This window comes from Drosophila novamexicana, unplaced genomic scaffold (genome assembly GCF_003285875.2).
Source record: "Drosophila novamexicana strain 15010-1031.04,08,12 unplaced genomic scaffold, DnovRS2.1 tig00000008-arrow-pilon, whole genome shotgun sequence".
In the NCBI taxonomy this organism is placed as follows: Eukaryota; Metazoa; Arthropoda; class Insecta; order Diptera; family Drosophilidae; genus Drosophila; species Drosophila novamexicana.
In genome coordinates, this window is record NW_020824765.1 from 2118825 (window position 1) to 2137787 (window position 18963).

General features: G+C 39.6%; 2 protein-coding genes across 3 annotated transcripts; one reads left to right on the plus strand and one right to left on the minus strand.

Annotated features, from left to right (window-relative positions):
• The first annotated feature begins 221 nt into the window (after positions 1-221).
• Positions 222-14595, plus strand: LOC115761691 (zinc finger protein 829). Of its 2 annotated transcripts, XM_030703557.1 has the most exons (5): positions 222-1386; positions 11904-12083; positions 12170-12514; positions 13055-13441; positions 13510-14595. In XM_030703557.1, exons 1-5 carry the CDS (start codon positions 565-567, stop codon positions 14521-14523), a joined length of 2748 nt encoding a protein of 915 aa, XP_030559417.1. In that variant the 5' UTR covers positions 222-564; the 3' UTR covers positions 14524-14595. The 2 variants fall into 2 exon arrangements, with proteins under 2 accessions (XP_030559417.1, XP_030559425.1); XM_030703565.1 differs by lacking the exons at positions 222-1386; positions 11904-12083; positions 12170-12514 and adding an exon at positions 12546-12989.
• Positions 14596-16920: 2325 nt separating this feature from the next.
• Positions 16921-18394, minus strand: LOC115762734 (ficolin-2). Its single transcript, XM_030705070.1, has 2 exons — positions 17373-18394; positions 16921-17303 (listed from the first exon to the last, which is right to left on the minus strand). The coding sequence occupies exons 1-2, from the start codon at positions 18392-18394 to the stop codon at positions 17171-17173; spliced, it is 1155 nt and encodes a 384-aa protein (XP_030560930.1). The 3' UTR covers positions 16921-17170.
• Between the last annotated feature and the right edge of the window lie 569 nt (positions 18395-18963).

The window sequence follows — 18963 nt, forward strand, 5'->3', positions numbered from 1 at the left end:
CTCTCTTTATTTTGCACATAAAGCCAAATAAATGCGATGAGCTTATAGTTGCGCTTGCATAGTTATTAAAATTTAAACCTACAAAATACTATTCAAATAAAAGTGGACGTCGCAGCGTGGTTGTTAATAAAAATTAAGTTTTAAACATAAGATAAATTTAGCTGACTTTAACAGTACTACAGAATTTCATTCAAAATCTTTCGGCCGAATGACGTCACACTTGTATTTGACGTTCTCAGAGAGCGCCGCATAACGGAGCTGCGCACTGCTCAACCTTTTGTGCGTAGCGGATCATGATTTCGACATTCTTATAAGCAGAGAACATTCGAACACAACAACAGTTGTCGCTTGCCGGCTGTTTGCAACGCACTCGAAATAAGAGGTCTCCGCGTAGCATTGCTCTTTGCGCTCGTCGTTCGGTTGTTATGTTGTCGTGGGCGCGCAACGGACCAATAATAATTAAATAATAAATAAGGAACATTGCGATTAGAAGAGAGTGCGTGCCGTTTAAGGAGTGTGTGCGTTCCGGGCAACGGGCAACGATTCAACAAGAATTGATGTGCGATGGCGCTGGAAATAACAAACTCAATATTATCGCTGCAGCCAGCAGTTGAGGCTGAAACACTGGCGCCGCAGTCATTCCACTGGCAGCTCGAGGATTACGCATACTTTCACAAGTGCGGAGAGATAACCAGCTCGCCGGACGTACAATGCTTTGGCTTCAATTGTGCTTTCTGCCCGGCGATTTGCCTGCAGCTATCGGTTTTCATCGATCACATACGCGGCCAGCACATGCAGGACATGCGCCGGCGCTACGAGGGCGCCGATGAGAAAATCGAACAAACAACGCAAACAGACTTCAACTTAATGATAAGGGACATGCATCGGGAACAAATGGACACAACTCCAGCTCTGACAACTGCAATGGCCACAACAAATACGCGCATGGACAAACGCGCAAAGAAACCGAATTGGAGCGAGGCGCAGGGCGCGGGGCTCTTAGACATGGGCCTGGACCTGGGCCTAGACCTGGTTAACATGGTGCAGGCCCAGGGGCTGCCAAAGACAAGCAACAACAATGCAACGTTATTCCAGCTTGGCAACACGAACCCAAAAACAACAACAACAACAACAGCAACGTCGACACCAGCCGACCTGGACTTCGTTTATGTTATGGAAAATCCATTGCCACCCTCGCCCCCACCATCGGCTGACATTTCGAGTGACGGGAACAGTCCGTCGCGACTGCACCAGCTACATCCGTTCGAAATGTTGCACGAGGCGGTCTCTTCAGTCGAGCACACGGCCACACCCACGCTGTTCGAGGCGGTCTCCAGAGGCGGCCACACTGGCGTCGCACCGCCCCGTTATGAGACGCGGCGCGTGGTAAGTTAATCGCCGATTCTTGGCCCTGCTTTGTCCCTACCTTCATTTAGTTGCCGTTGTCAACGTGTTTTCCCTTTTTTATGCGATTCCGCAAGGCGAAAAAGGGGTTTCCGTTGTTTTGGCCTTTTTTTTTTTTAATAGGCCCGACAGCGGCCGCACGACCTTCAAAATAACGGCGCATTAGCGGCAATGGCGGCAGCAGCAGACGCAAAATACTCAAAACTGTGTCGCATTTCTTGGATACCCTGTATCCATGCAACAAATGGGGTATGCTCTGCTGGTACTCAGCTGATGAGCCTGACATTGAGCTATAAAACGTTAATCTTCACAAAGTTTGGGATCGAAATAATTATATGTGTTTTGCAATATTAGTAACTTATTTAATATTTAAGAGTAAAACTATGACAACTTTTAGTTACATTTATTTGGAATTAAAGTTTAAAATAAGATAGGGTATAGCATAGTCGAGATTGGGTCTTGTCGCGTTCATTACGTATTTTTTATGTCCCCGTTTACCCGTTTATCCCGATATTCAACTTGGGGTAGCTATGGCCAGGTAGTGACAGTGGAGGGGGGGGGGGGGGGGGGGGGGGGTGCAGACAGTTCATCATCATCTTCACGAGGGTATCGCTATTTTTACTTGCAGGCTGCGCGGCGCAGTTTTTTTTTTTTTTTGATTTTCTTTGGATTTTCACTTGTTTTGGTTTCGACAAATTTTTTGTGGAAATGAAATATATATTTTTGACGCCAAGAGCAACAAAAGCAACGACAACGGAAAAGGCAAACGCAACAGCAACAAAAACAAACTTTTATTTTTCAAAGCGAACACATAATAATTTATGTGCTAACAAAATAAATACAACAGAAACGTGGAAAAAGCCGGCGATTTGGAAGTTTCTTTCTATGCTTGAGTATAAAAACGAACTGTTTTTTATCTATATATATATATATATATATATATATATATATATATCCATATATATACATCTTGTCACTAGTAATTAAACTAAATTGCAATTGAATGAGATTCAATTACAAAAAATGGTTCCAGCAAAATATGAACTGATTTTCTAAATGCAATTAAATTGCAATATATATGTATACGTAAATATATGGCCTTTAAATCTTAGGTAAAAGTTTGCTAATTAATTAAATAATAATTTTTGCTTCTAATTATATTGCAAAACGATCTGATATATTTATGTATGTGCGAGTAGGATGTGAAAAATCAGAAAACGTTTAGTTAGATTTGCAATTGTTTACATTATATATATTTTTGATCAATATGACAAGTTGATTCGCTTTAGCCGTTTTTATAGATACGATCCCAGAAACTTCGATCTTGATTATTTACATAAACTAAAAGTATAGTCTTTCAATAGCGAAGTTAATCGTGCATTTCCTATATTGGGTGCAGGGTATCTTGCAGTTGACTACTCCCGACTGGAGCAGTCCCGTTTTGAAGTGCATAATAACTCGCGCCTCGCATATTAGGCCCGCGCACTTCGTCAACTCGCAGCAATCGGGTATATTCGTTCCATTTCTTCAAGTGTTTCATTATGTCATAATTGAATGGACATGAATAAGTTTATTATAGCACATGCGACCCGAATTTTGGACATGTGTCTGGCATAAATAGTGTTTATGTGGACGAATATATATTTTGTATATTGTATATACACATGTCATCCAAAAAGTTTACGATTTTGTTTCTTTCTGTAAATAAGTGCGGCAGTATAAATATTCAATTTAATGCGCGTTTAATTTTTGTGCCAAAAGTGAATTTCGTTGAGGACTGGAAAACTGCAGTCAAGTGGGGTTAGCTTGTAAAATTCACAAATAATTTGTTTTATTTAAAGACCACGACATGGAAGTGAATTATTTTCACATGTTTTCACTTGTATCTTTTTATTCAATATACATTGTGTATATTGCATTGTCTGTCTTTATTGGAAAAATGAATGCATATTTATATGCGGGCACGTATGTAACATATAATATGGGATTGCCGTCATATATCGTAGCTATGCCTATGGAACTGTTGCTATTTTTATACATTCCCAGTCTATCGCTTAGCCCCCCCCGCTCCCAGCTCGAATCCAATGTCGATATCAGAGAATAGAATCGACGGAATAACAGAACGGAACAGAAATACAAATGTTGATACTGTTCCAGACAGGCTACACACAAAATGTGTCTATGCAATTACGAGTAATAGTACTCTTTCATCGGGGCTCTTTTCTTTTATTTTATTTTATTCTATTTTATTTGATTTTTTTTTTTTTATCAATACGGGCAAGTCTGGGGGCACAGTTGCCCGCTTAACGTTGACGTTTCTATTATCTATAAACCGAGAAAGTAAACAACCAGGCAAATTATCTATGCTTCGATTAGGCGACATTATATACACTATGCACAGTGGGACCAGATCGCTGTAAACTGACATCAATTAAATTTATTTATTATTATTATTATAATAATATATAAGAACTATCTTCTGTAGGGCCTTCGACTGAGACAATACTAAGTATATACATATATGTATTCAACCTTTGATATAGTGTCGATGCAATAAATCCTAAATATATGGCTTATTATCTTCGAAAGTTTCAGTAATATTCTGCTAATTCGTTTCGTTTTATATGCTTCGTTATCTATGAATTATCTTCAAATACCTCCATAGGTAATTTCACAACATGCACCTGATTGTTTTTTCTTTAAATACTTAAGAAAGTATTGTTTTCTGATATCTCCAATGCGCATCGCTCTTCAAATTATCGATCTATAATAATAGAACAAACATCTCGAACAATGACGTGATTTGATGCACTTGAGATCAAAATCCCAGATCATACGACACCATACAATCCCATTTCAATCAATAGCGAATCTTCTAGCCAGCACTTTTCGGCGATAGCAGGGCACGTCGTGGGTAATAAAACAATTTCGATTTTTGTCGATGTTTGTCAGTTATTGAAACAGCTCAAAAGATAAGGCGAACGGGCTGCCCAGTTCCCCCATGGGCCTAAGGAGGTTTTAATGTACATTTAAACACCAGTAAATTGGTATTTTTAGAGCACTTGTCATAAAACCTATCGCAACGTTTCGATTGGAACGCATAAATCATTGGCCGACTGAAGCATTGAAGTGTGGAAATCGTAATATGATAGCCCATTTTTGAGAGACGCTATAGATTAGAGCTGGATCTGCGAAACCGAAAGCACTTTTAATTCCTATGATAATATAGTCTATATCCTTTTAACATTTGGATCAAATATTGCAGTCTAGAGCTTTCGCACTTGCCAAAATCAGTGAAATTCGTACCCTCGAAGAACTGTGAAAGATCTTTGAAAGTGAGTTTGAATCCGATCGAATGATAAACAAAAAAATACCAAACAATCGTTTCCCAACACTTTCCATCACATAAGATAACTTTCGCACACTAGAAATTCAGCTCTTACCGTTTTTTGGATGAGACTTACAATTCAAATTTACATTATAATATGCTTAGTAAGTTATTGTATTACAGTTTTCTGCAGGGTGTTTGTCAGTCGAGCAATCTTAAAAATAAAAGAATTATTACTTGTTTTTCATGTTCGAATCTATCGTTTTATGTGCACGCTAATGGTTATTGTACAAAAATTGAATAAAAGCTAAACAAATAACTCAGTTTTTATCAGCTGCACTTATTAAATAATTAGCATGTTTAATTAAACATTTATTTAGCAAGCCTTCAGTTGATTTCCCTTTGCTTTTTTGATAGCCGCTGGTCTTGGGCCCGATTCCACCCACACCTGTCTCGGGGCCCTGATCGATCAGCTGATTTATCGTCTCGGCTTTATAATCAGTCTAATTAAATTACGGCCGCCTTGTGACTGACTGACTGACGAAATTATTTGCTTATACTTAGTTTTAGTTTGCGACTCGTCTGCGGCAAAAAGAAGTTAATACGCCGCATTAGGGGACCAGCCGCTGGCAGAAATTGATTGCATCGAATACTTAGCGTATTATCTCTGATTTTGACTCGAGTCGTGCAAGTGCTGTGCTATCGGCCCAGGTAGCCTCTGGATCGATGGCACGTAATAGACAAGGTGTTGTGTGCACGTGTCTCAAGACCTTACCTTAAAAATGTTCCCTGTACAAATGGCGCGTATAGGGTATATCAGGGGAAAACTTAAATCGTTTGCAAGTATATGAATAATAAATGTACAAATTTTCGTAGCTCGCATTTTTTAGTTATATAATTCTGCAGTTGCGTGTTTGGCAATTTTCAGGGTATTTTGTAGTCCGTCTATTGACCCTTTTTAGTTTTGCTCGGCTCTTGCATGTCTTTTGGCCTTTTACGCTGTTTGTTTGCGATTATCATATGAACATATATTTAATTTTTTTTTATGGCACGTTTCCCTATTTTGTTTATGTAGCATACAAATGAGCGCCCGAGTGCTGCGTGCCACAAGATGGGGCAACTAGTTTTTCATTCTGCAAATGAATATGCATTTAAATAATAAAATTGTAATTTCCGGGTTCGTATCACAGGCAAAGAACGTAGATATAATAATTATCATAATTATTATACAAATAATAATCATTTTCATTTTAATTCCAAGCACTTTTTCTATCAAATTTCGTTGCTATTTGAGTAACAAATCTTTTTAAGTCTGCATTTAATCAATCAAACTGAAGCAAACGTTCAGCTTTTAAATAAAATAATCAAAGTCTTAAACTTTTTAATGCATTGACATCGTGTCTGTATTCAGGCCAATGTTTTATAATGGCATTAAACGTGTATTAATGGCATTACCATGAATCTTTTATTTGCACTCGGCCATAACACATGCAGACATAAAAGACAAGGCCAACCTCCCACAACACCTCGCAACTATTTTCACGGATTCCGCTTAGCGAGCGCGTTCTAATTGCCACGCCCACTTGGTTTCGACTGGAGGGTCGTCTCTGTTGCCTCTGGGCTGGGGCGGCGCTTTTCCATCTGATAATTAACAATTGGCCATGCAGCCAATGTGAAATGCCATTTGATTAATTTGTGGGCCAGCAGCTGGCCCATAAACTGGACATCGAGTCGTCATCATCAAAGGAATTGATTGCGTTACCCGCATATTTTGTGTCATCGTCAGCTGGTGGCAAATGCAATAAACAATCATTTTTAATTGAGCAGCGACATGAAAACATCAACAGAGGCTCCATCATAGCGGCTACTGTTAAAAACAATACACGGCCCGAGGTCGAAACGATGACGCAGCTGCTCTGGAGTCCATTTGGACACCATGCATGATATTGATATGGCCGCATGGCGCGATCCGGATGACTCTTATCAGCAGACATTTCTAGTCAAAGTGTTATATAACTAAATGGCTTGGGCTTTGGCTTTGGATTTGTTGCCTGCAATATAACGCGATTCAATTGAATCGCAGAAGTCAATGTTTTCTGCTCTTCTAGGAATTTTCCAAATATTAACCAATTTTCTTCCACATTATGCTTTCTCTCTCTCCACTAAGGGGATAAATTTTGTTTATAGCTGTCATTGCTCAAAAGTATTTATGTTAATTAATTAATTAATTTCTATTATCTTACAGTAGCGGGTATTATCCGGTTTTGCGCGGTTTTCTTTAATCAATCTTAAGACATTCCTATATTCCATCTATCTATACATGCTTGAGCTTCAAGTCTCGTGTGAGATTTGAGAATGTATAGCAATAAAATATTCTTAAAGACAAGTAAAAGAGTTTCATGCAAGCGTTTTCCACCTATTTTCCACAGTTGAGGGTGGATTTGTCCAAAGCCCCGTCTTGGCTTGCGCTAACGTAAGTTAATTACAGCTAAATTTGATAAATTCAACTGTGCGTTTTATCAACAATCAAGCACGTGGGCAATCAATCAGTCAGTCAGGCCAAACAGTTGTAGATTAATAACAAACTCAGTATTTAGCAAAGGTATACAAATCTAAAAAATGCAATCCAACGGCTTGTTTATGGCTCCATATAATTCTTGCGTGTCTTAAAGTTTGAGGCGAACGTGTGGAATCATAACCTCCCTCCCTGCCTGCCCAACAATTGCCAGCCCTATTCTGCTCTCCAGACAGTTCTAACAAGTTTCGACCCCTTTTCATTAGAGAGCATATAAATAAACATAAAACAGAAAACCTAACTCGATAAATGGGTCTGCGATCGGGTTTCAATTCGCTCGAGTCTCTCAACAGACGGCTGTTTTTGTTGTTGTGAGTGCTTTTTATTGAATTTTTATGCAATTTTGTTAACTGGATCAATTATTTGAATTGCGTGTTCAGTAAACAGACGCCGCCATGACGCAGACGCCCCATCAATAGTGGGCAGCGGTCAAGCCCCCACTCCTAACTAGGCAACGCCATGCCATATACCACACCCAATTTAAAAAAAAAAAAATGAGAAAGGCCTGCCGAAGATTTAATACCCTTTTCTGGTTAAGATATCTTGAAAAACAAAAAGTTTTCCATACAACAACTTAACTTTCGACCGATCGTTCCTATGGCAGCTATATGATATAGTTATCCGGTGTTGGTAGGATTTTCCAAATATATGAGGCGCATAGTAAAACAAATAAATGCCGAGTTTGGTCAAGATATCTTAATAAACAAAAAAGTTTTTCGTACAAGAATCTATATGATATACTGGTCAGATTCAGCTGAGGAACTTCTGCAAAATTTCATAACGATAGCTTTAAAGCTGAGAGACTAGCTTGCATATGGCTATATCCACTAGGCTGTAGATGCTGTTCAAGAATATATATACCTTATGAGGTCGGAGCTGTCTTCTTCTATGCGTTGCAAGTTTTACGACAAAAGTATAATACCCTCTGCAGGGGTATACAAAAAATACCAAACCCAATCTGTAGTGGCCCGTGGCCCTTACGAAGCACTGGGACCGTAGCTCGTCGCGAACGTCATCGCCCGAGTGTTGCCATTGTTTGGCACGCTCTACAAATTGCGCGCCTCTGCTGCAGAAATCAACAAAAACAGCTGCTAAACCATTTTCTGGAACTACCTTCGTATACACACACACACACGTACATATATATATAATATACACACACACACACATGTCTAGCCATGGTAAACGTGGCATGCAACAGACCCCACCCTTAGCACTCATATTTTCGCTTCCACCTGGCAGACAACGTGCAAAAGCGTTCTGTGGCTTTTAAGGGCGGCAAGAATGTATTCTGTATACTCCGAACCCATTAGGAATGGGTATGTAAGGGTATAATAGTTTTCTTCAAAGCTATGTAACAGACAAACAGAAGGCATCTCCGACTGATTAAAGTTGAATTGTGCTTATCATGTCCGTGTCTGTCCCTTCTCAGAGTTTGCTTTTTCAATTATCGATTACTTTTTCCGTTAATATGAAAATATCGATAAGAATCGATATAATTATACTGTTATTTTCAGCATATCTCGGAGCTGTTAAGAGTTTAGTATGTTGGCTCTCGAAAAGTATACACAAATCTCCCCAAAATTGAAAAAGCGAATTTGTAGGGGCGTTCCCTTTAAGGACATTTTTGGTAAATATAATAAGACAATCGACAACGAAGTTATGGGATGAAGATGAATGTGTGTTTTCTGTATGGGTTCAAGGAACTTAGCTAACGGTAGCTTGGTGCTGGGTTCAGGGTATCTCCTAGTGGTACACTCTCCACTCAGGCAATCGTTCGTCTTCTGAGTTAATTGCTGCAAAGTTTCGCTACGTTTAATTTTGGGTGGTTTGAACTGGTTTTGTTCGTGTTGTTTTGGGGTGTGGTCGACTCTTTATATTGGTTTGGGGAATCTATTTACCTTTTTTTGCATTTTAATGCATTGCCAGAGCCCTGATGATATTTGATTGAGCTTAAATTCTGCAATGCTTCAGCTGTCCAATTAGCTTGGAAATAGCATTAGCTGCTATTGAAAAGGTCAGGGCTTGGCTGTCAGCGAGTCAAATTGACGGGCTTAAATGGGAAAGGTTTCTATAATTAATCAGTCGAGCTTCGTTCGTCTAACCTTTTGCATTGATTGGCCTCAAATTAAGGGCTATATAATGAAAATGCTTCAAATGCTTCAGGATTATAGGGCTATCTTTAACTAAACACAATTCTTGCTCGAAACTTAACTGCATAAAAGATTTATAAAGTGAATTCTATATCTATAAGCTCATTAACTGCAGAAAAACATTTATTTGATTGATTCTCTGAAAGGGCCAACATTTATTGAAAATCGAACAACGCGAGAATGTAAAAGCGCGTCAACAATTGTGGCACTTGTCGCCTTAATTCAAGACAATCAGGCGACAACTTCAATTTGCGATTATGGCCCAAGGAAAATTAAAACAAGTGTGCATTAGTCGGCAGTGGCCGACTAGAAGATACCCCGTACCCAGCTGCAGCTACAAAGTCTCGAGTTCCACATTGTGACATTTGAATTTTTGAATAACTTCAGTGCTTATAGTCCGATCCTATTGAAAAGCTTAACCAAGTTCCAGTTCTTTTGATCTCCGAGCCATATTTAAAGACTTCTTATAAAATCGATATATATCGATGTGGAAATGAGGAAAGATATTTCTATTATTTGTAATTTTTATACAGATGGACGGAAGATCAGACTTATGGACATGGCTAGATAGACTCATCTCGTCGGCCTGACCCAGAATATACATATGTATATATATTGTTTTTAATGGGCTGGAGGTGCATTGTTCTGCCTGTTGCATACATTTGCACAAAACTTGTATACATCTCTTTGCCCATTTTCAATGAGTGCAGGGTAAACAAAAACAAAACAACAAATACAACAGCTAATGGGCTCATGTTACTCAGCATAACAAGTGAGATCCGGATAATACTGCATGTATGTAAATAAGAACTTGTATGCCAGACAGATTTGCAATTTCAAGATGCATCGACCTGGTCTTTACAATTTATTGGAGTTGTGTAGCGGCAGCTGGCGCCGTAGAGTACAATTTAACAGCTGCCGTCTGAGAGAGTACCCAGGAATTGGTTGTCTGTTTATCAGACTTGATGCCAGCCGTAAAGTCAGATACTTGCTTTAATTTTTGTGCAATTCGATCTCAAATACTTTGAGCTAGGGAATGCAAGCTGCAAATTAGGATCGAATTTCATTCAAAAGTAATGAAATTCCTTCTCGAGCTATCAAGTGAAATATCGATGTACTTCCCTTTTTGATAATTTATTAGTTGGTTATAAAACTTATTTAGTGGTAGCATAATCCTCTAAATTCTTTTCCTGTTTCCTTTTCCAAAAGACATCTTTTGGTGGAAATAGGTGTACACAAAACCTTGGTAGAAATAGTGTTAAGTATGCGATCTAACTAAACACATCTTGAGATTCAAGGATGTAAGCCTGGAGTTTGTTTAAGAAGCATGTTTTTAACTTTACATGAATATTTATACACTCTGATGAGTACTTGATGAAAAGGCTTGTGATTATCTTTTCAAATATTTACCCAAGTTTTTTATTAATTCATTAATTTGACTGATTATGAAGTCTGCGAAAATCTGCAAGCGTTTTCCACGCCAGTAACTGGAATTTTCCAATACCTTGCCTTGGTGGCTGACGTCATACCTGGAAAAATTCCGCGTCTGTGCATAGAGTATATAGTATCTTCTCGATTACTAACTTAGCTAGAGAAATTTGAATTATTCTATTATGCTACGAAATCTCCGATTCCATAAAGTACATATATTTATAGATATATATGAATGTGGTGATAAGTATATGTCCGCCTGTCTGTTAAAAATCGGTTCAAAATAAGTTTTTGTATGGAAATTGTTTTTTTTCAAGATATATTGACCAAATTCCCCAATTATGGGCTTTACCATGCTGCAAACCTTTCCTCCAATCCGCATTAAATCGGTATACTCTCTCATAAAGATCATATAAATATTTAAAAGAGTATTTAATTTTCGGCTTCTTGAAGATTTCAATTTGCTCCCTCTAAAACTCTTGTCTTGCTTCCTATTGTTATCCGTAAATGATAAACGATTCCCTTCAACTGATCTAAATAGGAAGAAGCGCCGCATTGTATGACACACGCGATATTCCCTTGAATTATTCATAAAATTCATTCAGTAAACAAAATCAACCCATGTATATTTAATTGTGTGTTCTGAGTGTGCGTTACGACAACTCGCAGGCAACTTGAGCTTTTGGAAATCCACAACAATACTAGATATAAATACATATATATATATATATATATATAGGTGTAGATGTATGCCATGTATGAGGGTACGTTGTTAAAGTTGTGAATGTGCGATAAGCCATGTCGATGACGAGGGCGACTCCGGCGCAGAATTCCAAAGGCCAATAGCCGCTGATATTTGCGAGAGGGGCATGGGGTGGGGCAAGTGGACTTTCCCTTTTTGTGTGCACGTGAAGCGCCGAGGCGATCATGTGGCTGCGTGTATTTGTTTGTGCGTGCGTATCCGTAAGATACACAATTTATTAACTTATGCGAACTTTTCTGTTCTTGCCAGGCAATGCAGCGCAAGCTGCGCGACGCGGAAAAACAAACCGCAGAAGAGGGGCAACAGCAGCGCCAGCATATGGAGGAGAACGTTGGAATGCTGGAGCTGACGCCGCCAGCCACGCCGCCAACACCCATGCCGCCCACCTCGCCGACGAGCAGCGTCGCGAGCAGCGTTGACTTGAAGCTGGTGAGCAAACACAATAACAGAATCAACAATAGCAGCTTATGTAATCACAACTGGTGACCTCCTTTGCCGCTCCACTCTCCATGCAGCGCACGCGTCGCGAGCTGGAACGCAATCGGGAATTCGTGTGCTCCCTGCTGGTGGCCTACGAGCGGAACGAGAAACTCTGGAATCCCAAGCACCCGGACTACAAGTACAATGCCAAGCGCAGCGTCTATAGTGAGCTAGCCACACCACTTCAGGCCGTCTTTCAGATACCACTGACCGGCGCCGAAATCTTTGCCGTGCTCAAGGAGCTGCGTGGACGCTATCGTCGCGAACTCAGCAAAGTCAACTCCTTGGGTGGCAAGTACAAAACGCGTCTGTGGTACTTTGAGAAGATGCATTTCTTACGTGGCGTCATCGAGCACAAGCGTGCCGAAAGGGAGGCAAAGGTGAGCCAATAGCCCATCAATGAGAATGTTTTCTTCAAGGTTTTCAAGGGGTAGAGTTTACTTGGAAGCTCTTTGTGGTGCCTGGGATAAAGGGATAAGCCAGATCCGCCAGTAGCAAGTTTTCCAGGCTGCCTAATACTTCGAAAAGCAGTCGGGTCTACTCTTCCCTTGCCGTAGCTTAAACAAAAGTGCGGGTAAAAAGCCTGCAACGTCTGTACTACTTGGACTGCTGTCATTATCCTTTTCCTGTTCAAGTGTAAGAGTTAGGACGTGCGTTTGGACAGAGTGACTGCGGGATTTGATCGCTCTCGTTTTAGTTGTTAATCGAAAAGGAATTTCCTGTAAGAGTCAGTAGGAATTGGTACCCGCAAGTTCATATGGTCGGTTGTTCTGCCTCTTGGCGATTGAATGGGATTTGACTTGCGATAATATTAATACCAGAATGTTAACGTATGCTAAGCTACATATCGGGGAAGTGAGTTTCATTATTCTGAAAACTAGCTTTTAACCCGTATGCATTCTTTATTCCCCCCTCCACAGAGCGAGTCGACGGAGAGTGAAAAATCAAGTGAAACGGATAGCGAATCGACAACAAAGTCGGCGCAGTATCGTGAAGTGCTCAGTTGCATAATAGATGCGTTTAGGCGCCAAGAAAGTCTGTGGAATCCGCAACACTTTGACTACAACAACTGCTGCAAGAAGGAACTGTACCGGGAGATCTCAGCGGAGCTGCTGGAGGAGCTCAACTATGAGATGACTGGCGAGGAGTGCTACAAGGAGTTGCAGAAATTGCGCACTCGCTATCGCAAGGAACTGCGCATGGTGATCAAGCACAAGGGTCTCTATCTGCCAAAGCTTTGGTGCTACGATGAGCTAGAGTTCCTGCAAAAGATACTCCAGGATCAGATCTTCAATAAGATAAGCAAGGTAGAGAGCAATGTGAACGACATGATATATATTTATGTAAAATATTAACGTTAATTGATTCGTTTCAGAAAAAGGGCGTGGTGGAAACGAATCACAGGACCAAGTTTATTGATTCCAGTAGCATAAGTTTTGTCACGCAGGACGACCAGCTGCAGTTCGTGGAAATCTATCGCAACTATCCGGCATTGTGGGACGTGGATCATCCTGACTTTCGCTCAAATGCCTATCGTAGTCAGGCTTTGGCCCAAATGCTGGACGAGCTGAACACCACTTTTCAATGCTCGTACACTTCGGCAGAGCTGGAGAAGACGCTGTTCGAGCTAAGAAAGGATTTTTCAGCACAGAAACGGAAAATCCTTACCAATGCCTCGGGCTCCAGTAGTGTTCCGCTGCTACATGCGAAGCTTGGTCAGTTTCTCGAACCGAATCTGGGCCCCTTTCGCTGTGATGTCTGCGCAGAGTTGGTTAAGACCTGCGACCAGTACAAGGTTCACCGCGCTGGCCATGACGGGACACAGCCCTTTATTTGCACGCTGTGCGGCAAGGGCTTTCAAATGCCGTGCAATCTGACCGTACATATACGCCGCCACAGACACGACTTCCCGTACGCCTGCGAGCAGTGCGATAAGCGCTTTGCCACCTCCACCGAGGTGGCCATACATATGCGCACCCATACCGGCGAGCGACCCTACATTTGTGATCTGTGCGGCAAGTCGTTCAAGACGTGGTCCTTCTTCGACATTCATCGGCGCACGCACCTCAATCAGTCATCCTTCCATTGCCCCATCTGCGACAAGGGCTTCTATGAGAAGAACCGCTTCACCGACCACATGAACGCCCATCTGAACATTCGCAAGCATTTGTGTACAGTGTGCGGGAAGACATTTACCACATATGGCAACCTGAAGAAGCACACCGAACTGCATCTGGCCGTGAAGAAGTACAAGTGTACAGCTTGTGGCAAGCGTTTTGCGCAGTTCGCCAGTCTGCGCTGGCACAAAAAGCGTGAGCATACCTCGGAGCAGCAACAGCTGCAGCTGGAAGAGGTCGAGCTGGAGGTGGAAGCCGACGCGCAGCTATAGATCCCTTCGTGTTTACAAAGCCATTTAAGAAGTTAGTTTAATAACCAAGTACTTAGAGATACTCACTGTAACACCTGTACTTATCATATCTGCTCTATCTATAACTATTTATGTCAACGGTTTCTTAAAAGTAATAGATGATTAGGCGTAATTTTTAAATTTTCAAATATAATCAATTTCCAATTGGCATATTTGTGAATTTCGTGTATGTCTTTTGATCTCAACATAGTTTGAAGTTTAATTAATAATCAGCTATGAAGTCTATTAGAATATACTATTGTATTATTTTTTTTTTTTTCTTTATTTCCTATAATGCATCTATGCATTGGAATATGATACCCGAGCTGTATTTATTGTGTTCATACTGTTGTTTACATACATTTTAAGTCAAAATTGTAGCATCCCAGCTTCGATGCTGAGACTAACGAATATTGTGAAATTCCACCTACCTCGCATTGTCTTAAATAAATAAGAGTATACGAGATTCTTTACTCTGCCATTTATATATACTATACAACTGTTGACCCTGACTGTTGACCGCGCGGAGTTATGTCGTTTTGGAACGTCATATCTCCAGGCGGGAGTTATGTCGTTTTGGAACGTCATATCTCCAGGCGGCAGCTAAGTCGTTTTAAAACGTCATATCTCCGCGCGGAGCTATGTCGCTTTGGAACGTCATATCTCCGCGCGGAGTTATGAGCTATTACCCGGGGTAGGTTCGAATATTAAAACTTTTTTGAATACTTTTTTGAAAATCTCGGGTAAATATAATCTGATTTAAAAAAATTATACCTTTTTGATTTCGTACGGATCCCTACTATCATATGGCATTCAAAGAAATTAAAAATTTATGGGTTGGAAAAAGTTGTTGACCAAAAAACGTTTCGTTTGTAAAATCAACCTTTTTTGATAATTTTTTAAGACTATCTCGGCCAAATAATCTCAGATTTTGGAATTTAATACTATTTTTGACTCGTAAGGATCAGTACTATCGATTGGCATCAGAAAAATAAAAATCTAAATTTTAGCCAAATCGACCAAAAAGCAAGGGGTTACATCACGTTTTTTCCAAAATCGGGGTAGGTTCGAATATCTCAACTTGTTTGACGGTTTTCTTGAAAATCTCGGGTAAATATAATCTCATTTTAAAATGTTATACCTTTTTGAATGCGTACGGATCCCTACTATCATATGGCATTCATTAAAAAAAAGTTGTTGGCCATAAAACGTTTCGCTTGCAAAGTCCACCTTTTTTGGAGTATCTCAAGTGAGATTCATTAAATTATGCTAATCGAAGTACTGTCCCAATCGAGCTCTCCCCACTGGATTTATTCAAGCCATATAAATAGGTAGCTTTATCTAAATCAATATACTTACTTTGCATACCCAAGCCATTTGCATGAACATAATATTAAACAAGTAAGAGGTTCTAGTCGGGAGCTCCCTTCTCTTCTTCCAACATCAAATGCATATATATATTCTATTTTAGAAGCTATATGTCAAGTTGGCTGACTCTAGCTCTTATTATTTACCAAAATTTCCCAAAAAACAGGATATCTTCAAGTCTCTAGCTCTTTTAGGTTCTGAGATGCTTGCGTTCAAACATACGGACGGACGGACGGACAGACAGTAGGACATGGCTAGATCGACTCGGCTATTGATGCTGATCAAGAATATATATACTTTATGGGGTCGGAGATGCTTCCTTCTGCCTGTTACATACATTTGGATTTTGCACAAATACAACATACCCTTATACCCACTTTTAATGGGTTCAGGGTATAAAAATAAGGCAAAATTTAAAAATTAATTGTATGTTTATTTTAACGGCTCATTTTAACGCTTGAATATTTATTAAATCTGGCATTTATTAAATTTGTCTGAACCAGAGTTGCGCCTGTAAGCATTATCATTATTTTTCATTATCATTAAAAAGTGTAAAGATAATAAAAGTCAAATTTAATTATCTTTGATAAAAGTAAAGATAATAAAAATTACATATCATTTTCTATAAAGAAGAAATGAAAACCTTAATCGTTTTTCATTATGCTTAAAAAAAGTAATTTTGACAATTACATCCCAATATCATTGATATAATTTATTATAAACATGAAAATAAAAACTAATGAAAACATTTTTTTGGGCCAAATGATTTTCAATAGAAACGTATTTTCATTAAAAAAAATGCTTCAATATTTTCTGTTTTGTTTTTTTATTATTATTTTTATAAATACAGATATACATAAATATAAGAAGTGGTACTTAATAATGCAATTAAGTATTCATAACAATTTTAAATAATTTCATTAATATTACTTTTTCGATGAAAACGAAACGGAATGTACAAGCTTTCGATGCTATCTGTTTGTTTTATAAACCGATTCCCAGTTTACTTTTCATCTGAATAATGCACACGCCAAATATGATTTGTCTAAATTGTTGAAATTAATTGCATTATTGACTTGTGTGTCAATAAGCACAAACACAAGCGCAATGCAATGAAACGAAATGAGATACAGCAAAAAAAATGGGCGTGGAAATGACTTGGGGCTTATCTGTATCTGTTGGCGCAGATATCGAGATTCAGATATCTCAATACAGCAATATCGGATATATTGTATAAAAGTCAATTAAAAGCCTTAGGTAATTAATTTTTGTGCGCGTTCTTTGGCCGGATGAGCATTTGTACCGACTTTAGGGACTTGAAGCTATACCAGCGATCCCAGAAAATGCCTTGTTCATTGTCCATTTCCTTTTTAAAGTATTTTCCATTCAGATTGCTAGAGAAAAAAAAACACATATCCTTTAATAAAGTAGTTAGCTTATTATTTGGCTATTTCGGGTCATACCTGCGGGAGCAAAAGTCGTACCACCAAGCCCCATGATGGTATTCAGCGCAATTGATGTGCGTGAACTCGTCGTGATCCCTATCATAGGTTGAGAATTTCATTTTGTCATGTGTGCGCATTGCATCGCTGGCATTGCCATGAAAATTGCCCAGCAATTTCATTTCATAGCCCTCCTTCTCGCTGCCGATAATAAAGTCATCGTACAAGGCAAATCGTCGAGTGCCATTAAATAGACGCAGCGAAATATAAAGTTCGTGTGCCTGAAACGTGGTCAATCTGTGCAGTTTTTCCAAACCTATGAAGAACTCTCCATTCAATTTGCCAAACCCATTGCGGTACTCCATCCAGTTGCGATAGAAGTTGACAGATCCGTCGAAGCGTCGCTGGATAACCGTCCAGCCGGCGCCCGCTGCAGTGAGTCCGTCGCAAGGCACCAAAAATGGCCGAAAATCGGGCAGCTGTATCAAATGAATTCCCGTGGATTTGCCGTAGGGCAGACAACTGTTCGTTGCCGCCTCCCAGTCGGCGAGTAGGTCATCTTTTCTTTCTCTGAGCCTGTATTCCAAAGCTTTTACCCTAGCTTTCAATTCGCTTATCGTTGCCGCGTTGGATTCGTTTTGTTTTTTATACAGACCTAGCAAATGCTGTTTTCGCTTTAATCTCGCTCCGTACGTGCTGGTCTTAGATTCCAAGCTCTTAATCTGTTCGTCCCTTTCGGCTAATGTGGCTGTGAATGATATATTTTGAGCCTTGCATGTTTCCGACAGCTCCTGGTACTTTTGCAATTGATCATCATCCGATTTATCCCTGGACTGTAATTGGCTAATTTCATTCTCCTTGTCCTGAATGGTGGCTGCGTTTTCAGCCAACTTGGCCATATAAACGTCCAACAGGTCGTTGAGATCATCCTTGCTGATGCTGATTGTCTTGTGGGCATCTATTTGAAACTCCGTCAACTTTGGCTTAGCCGTAACCGTCTGATTAACAAGCGGCGCTTGGATTTGTGTAGTGTTCTGGCACATTTCTGATTTGTTCTTCATTTCTCGTGTACAATCTTTAATTGGATCCTTCTTTTTAGTACCAGTCAGTGGGGAAGTGGCTTGTAAGGACCACGGAATAACTAATATGATCATGAACGTGGTAAAATAGTTTTCCTTTTCCATAATAATATTATAAAAATAATATCATCCGCGCATTAATGCGCTGGCACTTGACGCGATACTGAACTACACCCACAAATCAAATGACTATTTTATAGCAACTATAATTCAGGAAGTTCAGCTAAGCAATTGTCTGATAAGAAGTTAGCTGGACTATAGGCACGTGCACTTGAGATTTTAAAGCTGATTTAATTTAATGGTGTAAATCCGGAACTATGTTTTCATATCGTATTCCAATAATTCTTTTTCACCATTACTCTTTACATGTGGATAAAATTGCTCGCTACTGGATATTTTGCGTTTTTATTTTTAATTTCTTTTAAACTTAATAGAAACGGAACTAGGTTTATCTTGTTTTCGGCAAACTGTGCAGCTTTTTTGTAAAGCAAATACAACATTTTAAATTTGAATAATCCCGCTTTTGCGAGCAA

Excerpts from the sequence above, each read along its gene's own strand:
- LOC115761691 (XM_030703557.1), top strand. The coding sequence starts at position 565 with ATGGCGCTGGAAATAACAAACTCAATATTATCGCTGCAGCCAGCAGTT. Across the intron at positions 1,387-11,903 it reads GTTATGAGACGCGGCGCGTG|GCAATGCAGCGCAAGCTGCG; the intron begins GTAAGTTAATCG and ends TGTTCTTGCCAG. Across the intron at positions 13,442-13,509 it reads TCTTCAATAAGATAAGCAAG|AAAAAGGGCGTGGTGGAAAC; the intron begins GTAGAGAGCAAT and ends GATTCGTTTCAG.
- LOC115762734 (XM_030705070.1), bottom strand. The coding sequence starts at position 18,394 with ATGTGCCAGAACACTACACAAATCCAAGCGCCGCTTGTTAATCAGACG. Across the intron at positions 17,304-17,372 it reads TACGACTTTTGCTCCCGCAG|CAATCTGAATGGAAAATACT; the intron begins GTATGACCCGAA and ends TTTTTTCTCTAG.